The 18,250-nt window shown below is 48.1% G+C and overlaps 1 protein-coding gene and 1 long non-coding RNA gene across 3 annotated transcripts; both read left to right on the plus strand.

Annotated features, from left to right (window-relative positions):
• The first annotated feature begins 1,204 nt into the window (after nucleotides 1-1,204).
• On the plus strand, nucleotides 1,205-14,274 carry COPS7B (COP9 signalosome subunit 7B). Of its 2 annotated transcripts, none has more exons than XM_082225061.1 (7): nucleotides 1,205-1,346; nucleotides 3,973-4,149; nucleotides 5,057-5,132; nucleotides 7,183-7,271; nucleotides 8,981-9,183; nucleotides 9,293-9,398; nucleotides 12,892-14,274. In XM_082225061.1, exons 1-7 carry the CDS (start codon nucleotides 1,293-1,295, stop codon nucleotides 13,048-13,050), a joined length of 864 nt encoding a protein of 287 aa, XP_082081187.1. In that variant the 5' UTR covers nucleotides 1,205-1,292; the 3' UTR covers nucleotides 13,051-14,274. The 2 variants fall into 2 exon arrangements, with proteins under 2 accessions (XP_082081187.1, XP_082081188.1); XM_082225062.1 differs by lacking the exon at nucleotides 1,205-1,346 and adding an exon at nucleotides 2,577-2,664.
• Nucleotides 7,278-8,972, plus strand: LOC309533586. The gene is made up of 3 exons (XR_014220308.1): nucleotides 7,278-7,697; nucleotides 8,064-8,869; nucleotides 8,901-8,972. It is a non-coding gene; the product is annotated as an uncharacterized lncRNA (long non-coding RNA).
• Nucleotides 14,275-18,250: the final 3,976 nt, after the last annotated feature.

Consider the following 18,250-nt stretch of genomic DNA (forward strand, 5'->3'; position numbering starts at 1 on the left):
TACGAACTGCCCTTAAGAGTCTGATACTGCTCTTTTTCGTTGCTGCACAACAACAACATTTGACTGGGTTGCCCCAGCCACTCTGGGCAGCTCCCAACAAAAAATAGTAAAAACTTCTCTAAACAGGGCTCCCTTCAGATGTCTTTTAAAAACCACACAGCTGTTTATCTCCTAGACATCTGCTCGGAGGGTGTGTCACAGGGCAGGTGCCACTACCAAGAAGGCCCTCTGCCTGGTTCCCTGTAACATCACCTCTCGCTCCAACATTTCTCTGATGAAAATAGGAATGTCCTATTCCATAATAAATAATTTTACTATTTATACCCCACCTATCTAACTGGGTTGCCCCAGCCAATCTGGGTGGCTTCCAACATATATATATATATATATATATATGTTACAGGGTCGCCTTTAGATGGCTCGGGGATCGGATAATTCCATAATCTCCAACATTTCTGTGATGAAAATAGGGACATCCTACCATATCCTCCAAGATTTCTCTGACCAAAATAGGGATTTCCTAAGCAAAGCAGGACATTCTGGGATCAAATCAGAAACTGGGACGGCTTCTGTAAATCTGGGACTGTCCCTGGAAAATAGGGACACTTGGAGGGCCTGTGAGGGAACTGCCAGAAGGCCCTTGGAGCTGGACCTCAGTGTCCGGGCTGAATGATGGTGCTGGAGACGCACCTTCAGGTATACTGGGCCAAGGCCGTTTAGGGCTTGAAAGGTCAGCACCAACACTTTGAATTGTGCTTGGAAACATACTGGGACTTAATGTAGATAGATCTTTAAGGACCAGTGTTATATTGCCCCAGGGGCCACTCCCAGTCACCACCAAATATCCACACAAAAATCAGCCAAATTCCTCCACAATCGCTTCCTCCCACCCTCCTTTCTCACTCTCTACATGCCTGAAAGTTCTGTGCAAAGGTTCCTGAGATTGCTAGCTGCTTTCCCGCTCTTTTTGCACGATTTTTTGCAGTTCTCCTACCTTTTGGGGCTGTTTTGCAGCTTAAATCAATTTATTTCCCGTGCTTCACATGGTTGTACATGAGTCAAAGTGGGGGAAATGCCTGCACATCATGGTTATAATCCAAATTTCTAAGGAACCATTGCAACAAGTGGAAGCGGTCTCCCCCCCCCCCCCCAATACATTGAAACCAACATTTTAGCTTCTTTTGGGACCTTCGCACTCACTGCTAGCTGTGCCCTGCCCTCTGCCTTTTAAGGCTGGCAACATTGTGGACATCACCAGACCGTGATTTGAGCCACGGGGGTTAGGGGGAGAAATGGGATGCTGCCCGTCTTTGAATGTCAAGAAATTTGGTGCTGCTGTTAACCTGGTAACTCAAGGTTTTCTTCTAACGACAACCATACCCTAAACCGCGCTCCTAAATCCACTGGTGTGAATGGGCTTAGGCATCACGGGCCTCCCAAGAGCATTTGCACAGCAAAATTCTCCTTGCATGCCTTTACTTGGAAGTTAACTATCGGCTTCAATGTGCCCTCCTCCCACAGGACTGTGCCTTACCCCACTTAATTTGGAAATAAACCCCATGAAATTCAACAGGATTCATGGTTAGGAATGGGGCTGCTAGGCCGCAACCCTATACCTATTTACCTGGTGAATAAGCCCCGTCGAATGTAGAGCACCCCTTATTTTTGCTTCTGTTGGGTTTATCTCTGCTATGTTACAGGTGCTTTATTGTGTGCAAAAGCCTTTTAAAAGTAATATGGGGAGGGGTCCTTTTTTAAAAAAAAGCCAAACATTTATATCGTTACATGTTGTTTCAGATTTCTGTGAACTGCTCTGGCACCTGTTTTTTTGATGAGGGTTGGTGGCGGCATGATAAATATAACTATTATTATTATTATTATTAAAACCACATTATTATTACTTATTGAAATACAGCCTATCACAGCCTTCAGAAGTGCAAACTCCGTCAGAGTGTTAAGGGAGGAGGACCGGGCGGGGATGGCTGTGCCAGCAATATGTATAATCATAATGAATATTATGGAAGCAGCCCAGAGGGGCTGGGTATAATTATAATTATACTTATTTGGATGCCTTCACCTGTTGATCTCAGCGTGGTTCACAGCATAAATATACAATATATCTATACCTATACAGTATCAATATCTATGTATAGTGGTGTGGCGGGGCGGGGGGAGAGGTTTATTGTTTCGTGCGCTTGTTTTGTATTTTTTGGTTCTGTATTATTATTATTATTATTATTATTATTATTATTAATAAATATTATTAAATATTATTATTAACTATTATTATTAACTATTATTATTTATTGTATGCTCCAAAAAGGGGATTTTCACCTCTTCCTCTGAGGGCGGACGGATATTTCTTTGTTTGCTTTAATGAAATTCATACATTCTTGATTGTAATTTTAATAATAATAATAATAATAATAATAATAATAATAATAATAATAATAATAATAATAATAATGTGAGGCGGCGCTGAGTCTCCCCAGGCGGAACCTTCGTTCGCGGGGGAGGCAGTTCCCGGCCGGAGCGGAGGCGGCGGCGCACGCGCGCGGCGCTCTTGCCGGTCCCTCTCCGCCGCCGCTCTCATGGCGGCCTGAGGTGCGGCACGGGCGGAGGAAGCGAGCGAGGGGGAGGGAAGGGAGCGCGCCGGGCTGCCAGGTAGGGGCTGCGACAAGGGAGGCGGCCCCGTGGCCAGGGCGGCGGCGGCGGCGCTGGTGGTGGGGCGGAGGGTGGCCCTTGGGGGGTCTGGGGGGCGGGTTTCCCCCTCGTGATGGCGGCCTCCCTCACCGGGCGGGGGCTGGGGGAAGAGGGAGCCCCCCCCCCAAGCACACCGGCCCTCCGCCCGTCATTCTTTGCCGGAAAACGCCCCGCGGCGCCCGGTCCCGTTAAGCGCCTCGCAATAACGCCCTTCTCCCATTTCCCCTCCTGTGTGTGTGACCTATAATATATATGCAGTGGGAGGGGGCGTGGGCAGCATTATTGTTATTTATTGTGTATTCCGCCTTTCATAATATATATATATATGCAGTGGGAGGGGGCGTATGCGTTGTTGTTATTTATTAAGTGTATATTTCGCCTTTCATCCAAAGATCTCAGGGTACTTCACAGCATAAAAATACAGAATAAAACCACAAAGTACATAATAAAAACAACATGTGTGTGTGTTACATATATGTAATGCACACACGTATTTATAATCCATACAACGGTACCTCGGTTTTCAAACGCCTCTGCAGTCGAACGCTTTGGAACTCGAACGCCAAAAATCCAGAAGTAAATGCCTCGGTTTTTGAACAGACCTCGGAAGTCAAGCAGGAAACGAGGCTTCCGTTTTGAGGTTTCCGCTTTCAGTTTTCAAACGTTTTGGAACTCGAACTGACTTCCGGAACGGATTATGTTCGAAAACTGAGTACCATTGTATGTTCCAAAAAGGGAATTTTCACCTCTTCGCCTGAGGGCGGACAGATATTTGTTGGTTTGTTTTAATGAAATTCATACACTTCTTGATTGTCAAAAAAACAAAGCATATGAAAGAAAGATTGGACAGTAGAATCAAGGGGAAAGTTCACAGCCGTATTTTAAAAGCTGAAATGCAGGAACAGGATTAGGAAGCAATTCTGAAATCATTTATGTTGATGACAATTCTGGCATTGTTTCCACGGCTCTCTGGACTTAGAGATATATTTTCCAAGGGTTCACCCACTCCCCTACTGGAGTAATGTAGGCTGTGTCCATCAATAAGCAATACTCTTCAGTTACTGTTTCCCAACCTTCCGCAAGTGTGTATGCAGTTGTGTTTGGAGTTGAGGTGCTGCTGCTTTGTGCATTAGTAAACTTATCACTTCCATTGGATTACCTTTTTTAGAGGAAGAAGCAGAGCTGAGACACATTTGCCACCTTGGCCACACTCCTATTGTTTCTTAGCGGTGCTTGGGTAGTGATTTATCCCCTTTTTCTCTTTGAAAGGTAAAAGCGTCTAGAATGGCAGGGGAACAGAAACCGTCCTGTAATCTCCTTGAGCAGTTTATTTTATTAGCCAAAGGCACCAGTGGATCAGCTCTGACTGCCCTCATCAGCCAAGTGCTCGAGGCCCCTGGGGTTTATGTCTTTGGTGAGCTGCTGGAATTAACAAATGTGCAAGAGGTGAGTGTGACCGATTTCCTGGAGACTGGTGAGTGTCAAACCATAAATGATGCTGCTGGATTGCTTAACTAATTTGTTTTAAATTGCCATCTCAAGTTTTGTGGAAAGTGAAAGCAAACTGCTCAGGTAATTTCCCAGGTTGTACTGGGTAGGTGGGTGAGTGGAGTGTGGGAGCTCAAGTTTTCTCTTGTGCTCATTATAACTCATGCTCGTTGTTCTAAATCATGGTTGAGCATTACATGTAAGCCTGCCATATGATTTATGGCTTCAGAACAAGCCAGGGCATTAACCCAACTTCAAACCTTGAAGATGGCTTAACATCTTAACTTGTTCTTAACATCTTAACTTGTTCTGAAGCCATCAACCCTAGTCTCTTGGTCCTGACAAAATGGCAAGAAGTGGCATATTGGAAGGTGCTGTGGGTGCCTGGCCAAAGTACTTGGTTCATATATTGGCTTATACAGACCTTGATCCTGCAACAGCCTGCAAAGTCGACACAGTCTGTGTGCCAGAAGATTCTGTGAAACAATGAATATGGAATCTCTTTTATTTAGGGCGAACTTCAGCAGCACAGTACCCATCAGACACTTTGGACTACATCATTCATTAGTTCCAGTCAGCATGGCCAATGGTCAGGAATGATGAGAGTTGTGGTCCAAACCTCTAGAGGGCACCCACTTTGGTGTACGCTGCTTTAGCAGTACCATTTTCAACATTTAAGGTTGAACCTGGAAAACAGGAAGCTCCGTTGCTGAAACATCTGGCCTTGTCCAGTGCTGTCTCCTTGATTTAAGCACGCTCGCAATAGTGTAATTTGATAACCCTTGGAATAGTCTTAATACTTGATTAGCCATTGGATCAATATCACTCTAATGGGTCTCTTCCTTTCTTTTTTCTTCCTATGCAGCTTGCCAAAGGTCCCAACGCTGCTTATTTTCAGCTGCTGAATCTCTTTGCCTATGGAACATACCCGGACTATGTAGGTAAGAGGCAGCTGCAATTCTAGAACGCATTTTAACACTACTGTGTCTTCATTGGCTTTTGACATCTCCAGTTTCTTCCTTGGCCAAGTTCATGGAAGATCTCAAAATCTGCCAGATCTGTCTGCCTTAGTTCCTTCAGACAAAATTTCTGTCCTTTTCAGATGGAGCTCATCTCTAAAACTGTTGATTGATTTTATTTCTATCCCTATTTGTAAGCCGCTTTGGGATTCATTTGAATGAAAAGCAGTGTAGAAATATAGCATGGGTTAACATACCATTTCTCCCCATTTTTTTCTCCTGTTATCGTGCAGTTCTGTTCCCATTGCCTCCCATCTCATTTCCCTGACTGCTGGTGATTAGGTCATCAGTTGCCTGGCTTTGCACTCCTTACTCTGCACTGCAGATCTTTTAATTGTCCAAGAGCAGAGCAGGAGCTGCGCTTCAGGTAGCTGGTTGTCCTGTTCAGTTTCTATCACAATTCCTTCCTCTTGCTTCACTTCCATTTCTGCTCCCCTTTCTATCTGCTTTCTGCTCTTCCCCTGTGATCTCTTCTGAGCCCTGCACCTTCCTTTCCTACTAATTTTACCCTTCCTTCCAGTTTCACTGTTGACTCTGAAGTATTTCATTGTACAGCATGTAACATTTCAGGCACTTTATAAATAGTATTAATTTATTCTGCTCTGCACTAAAGATGTAGCAACATGTGAAACTGCATTAATGCATCATACTATGGGTTCAGCAAGTCCTCAGAGGTCTTTCTAAGCCTTGTTGCCTGAGATCTTTCTAACTGGATGTTGTTGGCTTTTAACTTCAGCAGATATATGCATACAAATACAAAGTATTTCTGTCGCTCCAGCAATTCAAGACATAACACAGATTCACTTCTCAAGGCTCACTGACTGTCTAATGAGCCACTGCCATAACAACTGGCTTGGTTGACCTTGTACCTCTTAACTTATCTCATACCTGGGGTGATTTCTGCCCTTGAAAGAAATTAACCCATTCCTTCGTGTCCAGTTCCTCCAGCAGAGCATGTGAACTTGGGCGGCTCCAAATGTTTCATAGGAAGTTACTTTATCAGTCCAGCTGAACTGATTTGCTGTGACTTGCACTGGTTCCCAGTGCCAGGCTGCTTCTCTGTCCAAAAGTTTTCCAGCTCCCCCGTTTTGCAGATTTCAAGGACATTCTAAGAATAATGAGACTTGAAACTTTCTTGTTACCAAATCTGCCTTGTCAATAAGTTGTGCCTAAACTTGATTCTCATCCAAAATTTACCACCTGAGTCTTCTAAAGTTGCCATACATTCTGCATCAAATCTTTTAAAGGGATAATCTTTGCAAAACGCACAACACTTGCGTAGTTCTCACATGCTCAAACCAGCTTATGGCAATTGGTTCTGTGAGGGTGGGTATCCTACTCATGGTATTTTGTAATTAAAACACTGGGATACTGTGAATGGTGATCCAAAATGGATTTATTGGTGAGGCACAATGGAGGGAAGAGAAACTGTTCAGTGCAAAATCCATGGATTCTGGATAGCAATTCATACCCAATGGCATACTGCCTGTTCCACCCCTTTGTTTTGTTTTTTTTAAAAAATGAAGAGAAATGTGTGGATGCTGGAAACAAAGTTCTGCCTTGTCCAGGTTTTCACTTGCTTGCAACTTAAGGAGAGTTAAAGCCACATTGCTCTGGTTTTCTCTTTTTTATGAACTCAGTGAAGTGACAGTCCATGTCAGCCTTTCTCAACCTGATACCCTTTAGATGTTCTGGACTCCATTGGCCATGCTGGTTTGAGTTGATGGGAGTTATAATTCAAAACATTTAGGAAGGTTATTGGGTTGGGAAATGCGGGCTCTGCTTTTCAGAGGTGCGTATTCTGAAAACTGCCCCATACTTCTCCATTTGCCAGTGCCTGTAGGGAAGTGGGAGCATTCTTCTGTGCAGCAGAGAACATGGCTCAAAGTTGTATGAATGAAGTCAGCAGCGTTGAGTAATTCAGTTGAAGCACATAACCTGAAGTTTTTCTTTAATTCAATTTCTTGGACAGCAAACAAGACTAACCTGCCAGAGCTAACAGGCGCCCAGAAGAACAAGTTAAAGCATTTAACTATTGTCAGCTTAGCTTCCAGAATGAAGGTAAAGTATTGGCACTAAGACCAGCCAATGTGAAGGCAAACCTCCATATATGTGTGTTTGTGCACACACAGAGTGTGTAAATGTGTGTCAACACATGCATGCATATATGAATTTTTGGGAACTTATGACATCTCCTGTTGATCTTGAGAGCCAAAGGGTGTAGAATGGACTAATGGGACATGAATCCCTGGTGCTTTCAGGCAGTTTTTTAGCAATGGGGGAAGCAGAGAGCAGCTGCTGAAATGAAACATTTATGCTTGAATCACTTTGGCTTCCTTTGATCAGTTATCAGATGGCTTGATCATTTATCCTTTGCCATCTCTCCCAATCGCAACTCCATGGCGTAACTCAAGGACGGCTAGGTATCTGTGTCAACTTTAGTTCTCCCTAAAAAATAGGAATAATAGTAGCCCTGTATCCCATTAGGTGGGACGCAGGTGGCGCTGTGGGTTAAACCACAGAGCCTAGGAGTTGCCAATCGAAAGGTCGCAGTTCGAATCCCTGCGACGGGGTGAGCTCCCGTTGCTCGGTTCCAGCTCCTGCCAACCTAGCAGTTTGAAAGCACATCAAAGTGCAAGTAGATAAATAGGTACTGCTCCGGCGGGAAGGTAAACGGCGTTTCCGTGCGCTGCTCTGGTTCGCCAGAAGCGGCTTAGTCATCCTGGCCAAATGACCCGGAAGCTGTACGCCTGCTCCCTCAGCCAATAAAGCGAGGTGAGCGCCGCAACCCCAGAGTTGGTCACGACTGGACCTAATGGTCAGGGGTCCCTTTACCTTTACCTATCCCATTAGGTATTTCTGGAAAAAAGCAAGAACTGGAGCAGTTTTTTCATTGACTTCAGCAGATAGGTTACAACAAGTAATAACAAGCTACACCTGGCTGTAGTGCCACAACTACTGCTATTACAGCACACCCTTCATGCATTTCATTGATGGGGCTTGGGTAATGTTTTATCTTCTGGTTGGCATCGCATGAGTAATAACAGAAACTGCATCTGAATCCCTGGTTCTCCCCAGTAAAGCATGATGTGCCCTTGCTGTGTTATATCTAACATCTGCCATGTTCTTTTAGTTCCGTTTCTCTCAAACCTTTTCAACTTAGGCCTTCCTCTTAAATGTCCTCTGCCTTTGGTGAACCCCCCACTGCATGCTAGCCACTGATGGTTCAGTCCCAGCATTTTTTACCTTTGTCCCTGTCCTACAGATACTCTGGGTGAATTCAACATACCTCTGCATGGGGGGTTTGTACTTAAGGAATGATGCTTGTGCACGGAACAAGATTTCTCCCCTTCACCCCCTAAACCTGTTTTGGGGTTTTCCCTAACCCTCCAGAACAGATTTTTTTGGGGGAGGGTGTAGTCCCATTACACAAGCAGACCTCGCTCCATGCACACAACAACTTAGTTGAATCCCACTCCTTGACGTGCTAAAGGTATTTGAGAAACTTAAGTTCTGATCATCTCAGCTACTAGAAGTTAGATGGCCATCTGTCATGGATGCTTTAGTTGAGATTCCTGAATTGCAGGGGCTCTGAGTAGATGGCCCCCGGCGTCCCTTCCAACTCTACATTTCTATGATTCCAAGTGTGAAGTTGGCAGGTATCCTATAAAACGGTGAGCAGCGCCCCAGACTGCACCTAGAAACAAAAGCATGTTTTAGTCTAGGCTCCAGGGTCTTCCTGCTGGTCTCTGCTCCCTTCTCTCCCCCAGTGTATTCCTTACTCGGTGTTACTGAATGACCTGGAGATGCGGAACCTGCGGGAGCTGGAAGACCTGATCATCGAAGCCGTTTACACCGACATCATCCAGGGGAAGCTGGACCAGCGCAACCAGATGCTGGAAGTGGACTTCTGCATTGGCAGGGACATCCAGAGGAAGGACATCAGCAACATCATCAAAACACTCCACGAATGGTAAGCTGCCCCAAGACAGGGTTTCCCAACTTTCCCACCCTTCGGTTTAGGCAGAGCCCCACCTCCTGCCACCTCTCTGACATTAACTGCGCAAGTATTGTGTTTTCAGGTGTGATGGGTGCGAAGCAGTTCTGTTAGGAATTGAGCAGCAGGTGCTTAGAGCCAACCAATACAAAGAGAACCACAACCGAACCCAGCAGCAGGTAGAGACAGAGGTAGGTAATGGGCCCCCCGTTAATGTCTCCATTCTCTAGGGCGAGCGGCAAGCAGCAGCCCTCGTTTCCAAACGGACTGGAGTAAATTCAAGAACGCTGAGACTTTTCCTCTGCAACCTTCACCCATTCCTGTGGAATTTTCTCCTGTTGGTCTAACCAGCCTAGAGGATGTCCGTACTTTAGCTTTGTGGGAACTAACGCTCAAAATCAATCCTGAAGTTTATCCATTCTTCTCAGGATGGCTCCTGTGAGTCTTCTGGCCTCTAGAGGGCAGCATGCTACTGCCTAAAAAGGAACAATTCGTAATCACTCCTCTTAGGTTCTTCCTCTCAAACCTTTCTCAGCACTTTATATTTCACATTATTTGGTCATTCAGTCCATCTATCGCCTGATAAACTTAGCTAAGTGCAGATCCTGGGAGCTCACGGCCAGAGTTCGCAAACGGGGGCATTTGCAAGGGCGTTTAGTGGGGGCGTTTAAAGGGGAGTTCTGTCTCTTGGTGTGCATAGGACCAGAGACTTGGAGAGTGAGGGAGCTGCTGCAGTGACCTGTAACACCTGTGCCATGTTTGTCATTCTGCCAGAGAACAAGCAACATCACACTAGTAGCAAGTGCAAGCTGGTTGTCTTGCTGGAAGAGAAGGTGTAGCAACTGGAGGCCTGCCTAGCCACACCTCAAGCAACAGGACAACATGCAGAGTTGCTTGATAGAGCTGAGTTGGCTGAGATTGAGCTCCAAAATGGATGGGTAAAGAAAGATTGCCCATTGCAATAGTCTAACCCAGGCATCCCCAAATTTGGCTTTCCAGGTGTTTTGGGGCTACAACTCTCATCATCTAGCTAACAGGACCAGTGGTCAGGGATGATAGGAATTGTAGTCCCAAAACATCTGGAGGCCCGAGTTTGGAGATGCCTGGTCTGACCCCTGGAGAAATGCGACACACAGAAGTAGGACAGTCACAAACCACACTTTGTCATTAGAGTTGCAAAATTGCATCCGTACTCTCACTGTGGACGCTGATTCTGGACCAGAGGAGCTAAGACAGCAGTTGCCAACCTCAGAAGACACTCAGAAGGTGTCTGTGAAAGGTACAGTGCACAGAACGATTCTTGCCAAACCCCCCCCCCCCGAGGAGATGGATTTGGATGAGCCTTTTTCCATTCTTGATCTAACCCCATCAGATCCAAGGCTACTGACTGTGGATGAGTATGCTGATAACATACTTGCTACCTTCTGTGGAGACGACACCAGAGAAAGGGAATTGCAGCCCAGAGATGACAAGCTGGGAGGAAGGAGTAGGAAGTACTCAAACCATAAGTTTCCAGCCTTTGTAACTTGTAATAATAATAATAATAATAATAATAATAATAATAATAATAATATCTTTATTGTCATTGCCCCCTTCGGGGACAACGAAATTACTTGACTGCTCCATAAAAACACTAATTAAACAATACAGTATAATACAGCAAGGGAGATTAGATGACTTTCAAAGTCCGGGCTTCCCATTCAGGGCCGAGATCGCTCTGGAGAAGAAGCTGTTCTTAAGACGGCTCGTTCTTGTCTTCATCGTTCTGCATCTCCGTCCCGACGGCAAGAGCTCGAAGAGACAGTGACCAGGATGCGATGGATCTTTAACTATGTCCAGTGCCTTCCTATGGCACCTTGTGGCATAAATCTGCTCTAAGGTGGAGAGTGGGCAGCCAACAATGCTCTCTGCTGCCTTAACAACCCTGCACAACCCCATCCTGTCCCGGGTAGTACAGCTTCCGTACCACACACATAAGCCCTAAGTGAGCACACTCTCAATGGCACAGTGATAGAAGGCAAGCAGCAGTTTCTGCGGAAGATGGTTTTTCCTTAGTATTCTCAAAAAGTACAGTCCCAACAATATCAAAATAAGCTCCAATAAACAAGAGGGGAAGACTTCGAGCACAGCAGAAGCAGACCTCAGAACACTCCAAGCAGCCTTTGGAAGGCACAGCCCATGGAATGATTCTTGCTACTCCCCAGAGGAGGAGGAGACAAGTCAGGGTGATACTACTGAGAGGAACAGAGGCAGTAGTGTGTGGAGGAAACAGGATGTCACAGGAGGTGTGCTGTCTTCCAGGTGCAAAGATTCACGATGTGACAGAGAAGTTGCCAAGTCTTATAAAGCCCACTGACTACTAGCCCGTCTTTCTGATTCATGTGGGTACAAATAATACTGCCACACACAGGAAGGGACTATGAGACGCTGGGCAGGGAGCTGAAGAGACATCACTCCTTCCTGTTGAAGGTTGTGGCCCAAGAAGAGAGAGGAAAATACTTGGAGTAAACCACTGGCTGCGCAGGTGGTGTCGTCAGGAAGAATTTGGCTTCTTGGATCATGGTCTCTGCTTCCTTGAGGTCAGACTTCTGGCAAGAGATGGGCTGCACCTCACAGCAGTTTGCCAAGAGTGTGTTTGCCAAGAGTCTGGAGAATCTAATCAGGAGAGCTTTAAACTAGATCTTGAGGGGGAGGGGAAAACATTAGGAACAGCAAAAGAGCACCTGGAAATGGGGATAATAGCTTCATTGATGCACAGGAAACTGAGCTGGTGCTCCTGAAAACTGCTAAAAGGCAAGAAACTGCAGGAAGGAAGCAGCTGCAGGGAACAACTCATGGTTTCAGTTGTCTACACAAATGCACAGAGTATGGGAAACAAACAAGATGAACTGGAGCTTTTAATACAGGACAGCAAATAGGCATTACTGAAACCTGGTGGGATGAGACTCGTGACTGGAATGTAGGAATTGAGGGGTATAACCTGTTCAAAAGGAACAGACCACACTGGAAGGGAGAAGGAGCAGCATTATAGATAAAGGATGTGTATACTTGTGAAGAAATCCATGACCTGGAGCATGAAAAGCAGATTGACAGTATAGGAGAAAAAAATTGTAGAAGAGAGAAACAGCAGTGACCTTACTGTGGGTGTCTGCTATAGACTGGTAAGCCAGACTGAAGACTCGGATGATGCCTTACTAGAGTAGATTACCAAACATTCAAAAAGGAAAGAAATAGTAATCATGGGGGACTTCAACTTGCCCAATATCTGTTGGGACTCAGACTCTGCCAAGAGTGTAAAGTCTGACAGATTCCTCCATTGCATCGCTGACAATTTCATTTCTTCTTCCTCTAACCTCTGCTCAGTGTCCCGCCGCCAATGCCCTGGCTCTGAGACTTCCTCCGCTGGGGTTCCCTGGCTGCTGCCCCCCCCCACTCCTCTTCGTCCAGCCAGTCCCTGACACCAGGGTAGATGGCTGATGGGTTCAGCCCGGTCTGAGGCTGCTTCCAATGTTCCTTTGAGCTCCCTGCTCCTCCCCATTGGTCTCTGGCTTAGTGCGCCCCCTCCTGCACCTCGACTTGGGACAGAAAACCTCCGTCCTCCGCTAGCGCTTCAGAGGAATAGGGGTGCCCCGCTGTTTCATGTTTGCAAAGAAACCTCCTCTCTGCCTCTCTCCTCCCCTGCAGGTCACAAACATAAAGAAGACGCTGAAAGCCACAGCCTCCTCCTCGGCCCAGGAGATGGATCAGCAGCTGGCGGAACGGGAGTGCCCCCCGCACACAGAGCAGAGGCCGTCCACCAAGAAGATGTCCAAGGTCAAAGGGCTGGTCTCCAGCCGCCACTGATGCCTGCACGGCGGCAGCAGGGCGTTCCAGGGCCCCTGAGCGACTCTGGCTCCTCTTTCCAGCAGCAGCTTGTAAGCCGATCTGGGTTCTTTCAGGCTGGGGGGGCGGGCGGCCCAGGTGGGTCCATGTTTGAACCAGCAAGGGACACTGCCAAGCTCGCAGTCACTCAGGGCAGCCCTTCAGCACCGTAGCTGCTTCTTTTTCTCCTTTTTATTTTTGAGGAACACAAGGGCACCATTTGCTCTCTGATTTGGGGACAGGAGGCAGAAGCAGGGCACAGTTCCCCTGGGGCTCCTGCAGTTAGCCTCAGCCTCCTCCCCAGCTTGCCTTGCTCCACATTCCTTGGCAGCAGAGGTCCTCGGGCAGTGAGATTTGCCTTCAGGCTGGGAGAGGTGGCAGGAGGGAGGGAGGGATTTCTTCACTTAACCCCCAGCTCTGCCACATACCAAAGGTGACGCTGTGCCCCTGGCCCAGGCACTGGTTCTCGTTGCTACCTTCTTACTTCCCCTGCTCCTTTACAACGGCGTTTTGTCTTAGGGTGCAACTCTCTACCTCACGCTGCAGGGGGGTCGGGCTGTGTTTACTTGCCACCTGCTCTGCTGACCTCCTCAGCCCAGGTAAAAGCCCCTTCCCTCTCCTGCCAGCTTTTTAAAGTCCTTCAGCTCTGAAGGGGAGGAAGTTGGGGCAGGAAGAGTGGAGCCCGAGGGGGGAAAGCTGCTTTTTCCAGCCGCCGGCTGCTGCTGCTGCTGCTGCCTCCTCCTCCTCCTCCTCCCCTTCCTGACCACCCTCACAAGGGACGGGGTTGTTGCTGAAGTTGTGCGCTCTCAGTGTGTGTTCCACGGTCATAGTTCCCCTCCTCCCGAAGCCTTCTGAAGTGTGTTGCGTTAGAGTCTCCCTGGGCAAAAGCGAGCGCTGGGAAAAGAGGTTCCCCTCTTGGTCTCCCAGCCCTGGGGACACTCCAGCGGAGGCAGCAGCAAGCAGGAGGGGTCACCTCTGCTGGCCTCTGCCAGACTTAACAGAACTTGAGCTGCTTTCTGGTTGTATTTGAACCCCGTGGACCCAACCTCCTCCCCACGCCCCCGTTTTTGTACATTTGTTGGGAGGCTTGAGAATTTACAGCCTTTTGTATTTTATTTGATATTTGTTACAAACTTAATTGAAAGTGACTTTGTCAGAAGGATTGTTTTCTTTTCTATTAAAAAAAAAAGTCAGCGTTGAAATTCATACCCCTGGCTGGAGGCTCAGTGTTTTTTCATTAAGTTGGTTTTAGACTTCAGAGAGCTCTGGCAGGTAGAGCAAGGAACTCAGGGGGAGGCAAACAATACAAATCTATGGCACAACCACATGTGTATACTTCTGGTCGCCTCCCCTCAAAAAAGGACATCTTAGAGTTGGAAAAGGTTCAGAAAAGAGCAGGTGATCAAGGGGTTGGAGCGACTCTGAGAATTCCCAACGAGCAGAGTCGGATACAGAGCTCCAAGCTCGTGTGAGGCAGCCACACCATCCTTCTGGGATCCAAACGAGGTCAAACTGCAGTTGCAGTATATTTAGGGCCAGGGCAGGCTGGGGCGGTTGTGGTCATGCAGACCACCACCAGAGAGCAGCAGGGCCCCGTGGGGGGCAGTAGCAGCAAGCAGGGGGGCGGGAGCACCTCCCATGAAACACACGGGGTTCACGGCGGTGCAGTTTGCATACAATCGCACGTTTTCAAAAATTAATTTATTGCTAAAAATGACATCCCACCTGCTGCACATCCTATGGGGAGGCAGAACACTGGCTGGCTGTGCTCATGAAAGAACCACCTTCAAGCTCTCTAAGGCAATACAGAGAAATGGGTCCAGGTGGGCTTTGAGATCTGTGAGCCTCAGGCTTCCGGAGCTGGAGCAGGGGATTTCGACAGTGGAGACGGCAGGGATGATGTGCTAAGTGCCTTGGGTAGAAATCTGGGCTCCACAGACGATAATGAGCTCCACCACCGACGCGTTGCGTGTGGTGTTGGCCTCTCTCGATGCCAACAGCATACCCTGCTGTGAAACCACCTGATCCCAGTGCCTCATGGGGAGTTGGCTAGCTAAATTGCCAGCGGGGTAGGAAAGGAGAGGTCGCGTTTTCCACGTGACGTCGAAAGGCACGTGCAAGCGGCCTCTTTCCTTCGGTACCTGAGCCCATCAGCAGCGAAGAAAACCCGAGAGCTTGGTTGGTTAGAGCGTGGCGCTGGTAACTCCAAGCTTGTAGATTCGATCCCCGTCAGGGACAGCTGCGTATTCCTGCATTGCAGGGGAATGGACTGGATCATCCCTGGGGTCCCTTCCAGCACACTGCTTCTATACAGTCTTTCCTGCCTGCCTTAGCCACTAAGGAAAGAATGGTGCCATAATCCAATAAATACTCCCTCCTAAATATGAAATGTGGGGCGCAGGTGGCACTGTGGTCTAAACCACAGAGCCTAGGATTTGCCAATCAGAAGGTCGGCGGTTCGAATCCCCGCCACGGGGTGAGCTCCCGTTGTTCGGTCCCTGCTCCTGCCCACCTAGCAGTTCGAAAGCACGTCAAAGTGCAAGTAGATAAATAGGTACCACTCCGGCGGGAAGGCAAATGGTGTTTCCGTGCGCTGCTCTGGTTTCGCCAGAAGTGCCTTTGTCATGACCCGGAAGCTGTACGCCGGCTCCTTCGGCCAGCAAAGCGAGATGAGCGCCGCAACCCCAGAGTCGTCCGCAACTGGACCTAACAGTCAGGGGTCCATTTACCTTTTTAAATATGAAATACCTGGTTCAGCTTTGATCCCATCCCACCCATACTATGGCGGGGGTGGGGAGCTTGTGGCCCCCAGAAGATGCTGGAGTCAATTAGAGTTGGGAGTGCAACAAGATTTGAAGGGACACCAGTTCCCCATCCTTGTGCCTCATGACCAGGAAGCAAAAAAGGCCCTCCAAATCTCCACCTGGTCCTCTGAGCTGTCTAGGCCACACCTCTCCCTGACCTGCAGTCACCCCACCCGGTATTTTTGCCTGGTTAGAAGGTGCCTTGAGCCATGCCAATGTCTCTTGCTTGTCCAGACGGAGGAAACAGAGGAACCAGCCTCCTGTCCAAAGGCAAAGTTGACATTTGTTGTTCCACAGGTGGAGCCTCCCTTGCCACTGAGCCTTCTGGTGTGCGAGAGGGAAACCCATACCTGTTGAACACCTGCCTTTTGCACACCCCTTAAAACCGGGTCACGAAAGCTATGGTCCTCCAGGGGTGGGCTGCACTACAGCTCCCATCATCCCTGGCAGCCGGTCATGCTGGCTGGGGCTGATGGGAATTGGAGTCCCACATTCATCTGGAGAGCCACAGGCTCCCAATCTCTGTAAGCCACACTGCACCCTCTAGTAGACCAGGGTGTCTGGATCTGTGTGAGATGAGCGGGCTGCAATTTGGTCCCTGGTAGGTGCCTGCTGCGCATCATCCTGTGCAGGCAGCCAGGCACGGCGTCAGAAATCCGGGTGAAGGCAGGATCGAGGTCTCTGAGCTGCAGCCGGCCGACTGCCGTTAACTGGCTGCCTGCTCTGCTGCACTGCTGCCAGTGGTCTCATTGGCGCCTTGCGACAGAGCCCAGCTGTGCTAAGGCGCCAGGCACCCTCTGGTTGCCCCTTCTCGGCTTTCACAGAGGGACATGCCAGCACCGCCTCGCAACTTGTCTTCTGCCCTCCTCCTCAGCCCAGCCGGATCACATGGGCAGAGCTGGATCACCTGTTGCAGAGGCCAGTGCTGAAAACCAGGTGAGATTATTCCAGCAGATGGAAAGTGTCTGGCAGCTCAGGCAAAGCAAGAGAGAGCTTATGCACCTTTTAATTTTCCTGCAAGCAAGGCTTGCAGAAATTCCCTCTTTTATGCAACTATTAAAGGTGCAGGAGCCCTTGTCCTCTCTGTTCATCTAGCCACCCAAGTTTTATTTAGATAATTTATATGCCACCTTTGCTCAAGTCACAGGGCAGTTTGCAACAGGCAAAAAGATTTTAAAGGCTCCATTGAAAACACTTAACAAATTGCTAACAGCAGCAACTGGGTCTCTCCCAATGCCTGCTGAAAAAAAGATGTGTCTTAACATCCGCTTAAAGTTATGAAGAGGTAGTGCCAGAAGTGCCTCAGTGGAGGGAGGGAGTTCCACATACAGGGAGCCACCACCGAAAAGGCCCTCTCCTGTCTTCACAACACCACAGATCTCATACAGAGGAGAAGGAAGAACCCTCTTGACCACCTCATCTGCCCAGGCAGAGCTGAACGGAAGAAGTTGGACAATGGGAGACTGTAGTTCTGCCATGTGCTAGGGGTAGGCAGAAGGCAAGTCAGGACCTCCTGCAGGTTTTACAGCCAGAAGACAAATGATCAGCTCTCCCAACCCCTTGGCTCACTTTGACAGGTTATTCTCCCATCAGATCTCTGAGTGATTTGCAAGAGACTGGCGAGAGTTTCGGACTGAATTGTATTAAGAACATCAAAACCCACAAATTGGCTCTCCCCCCCAACTGGTGAAATGGGGGGGGGGGAGCAAAGCAGGGTGGAAATTTTGTTCATGGCAGGACTGTGAGTGCAATTAAAACCAATTCTGACTGGCTTAGCACCCTGGTCAGGAGATCCAGGAGTTCTGGTAAAGAAACCCAAAACAGATTGGACAAGCCTGAAAACTGCCCAACTCCTTTCTTTTTGTCCCACCACAAAACATGTGGCGCAGGATTTTGAAGTGCTGCAATAACCTCCTAGCAGAGGGGTTGTCAACCTAGCCCCTACTGCCCACTAGTGGATGTTCCAGGATTCTGGGTAGGCGGCAGGGGGTTCCACAGCATCTGGTGGGCAGTAAGGAAATGTTACCATCAAGAAAGATGCATTAGTGGGCAGTAGGTATAAAAAGGTTGACTACCCCTGTCCTAGCAGATAGCATTATGGGCAGCGGCACTCCTTGGGCAATTTTCAGCTCAAATATTGTTTATTGATGGACACAGGAGGTCCCAGATCGTACCCCTGGCATCTCCCACTGCAGCTGGCAATTCGGACATGTGACTCTCTCACTGCTGTTGGACTGCAACTCACGTCAGTCCCAGCCAGCATGATGGGAACCGGAGTACAACCACAACCACAATCTGGAGGGCCATTTATGTTCTGCATTGTAGATGGGGACGAGACCCAAAGCAAAATGAGTACCCCAAATCATCCAAGACCGAAA

This window comes from Podarcis vaucheri, assembly GCF_965113315.1.
Source record: "Podarcis vaucheri genome assembly, chromosome: 5".
Taxonomy (NCBI): domain Eukaryota; kingdom Metazoa; phylum Chordata; class Lepidosauria; order Squamata; family Lacertidae; genus Podarcis; species Podarcis vaucheri.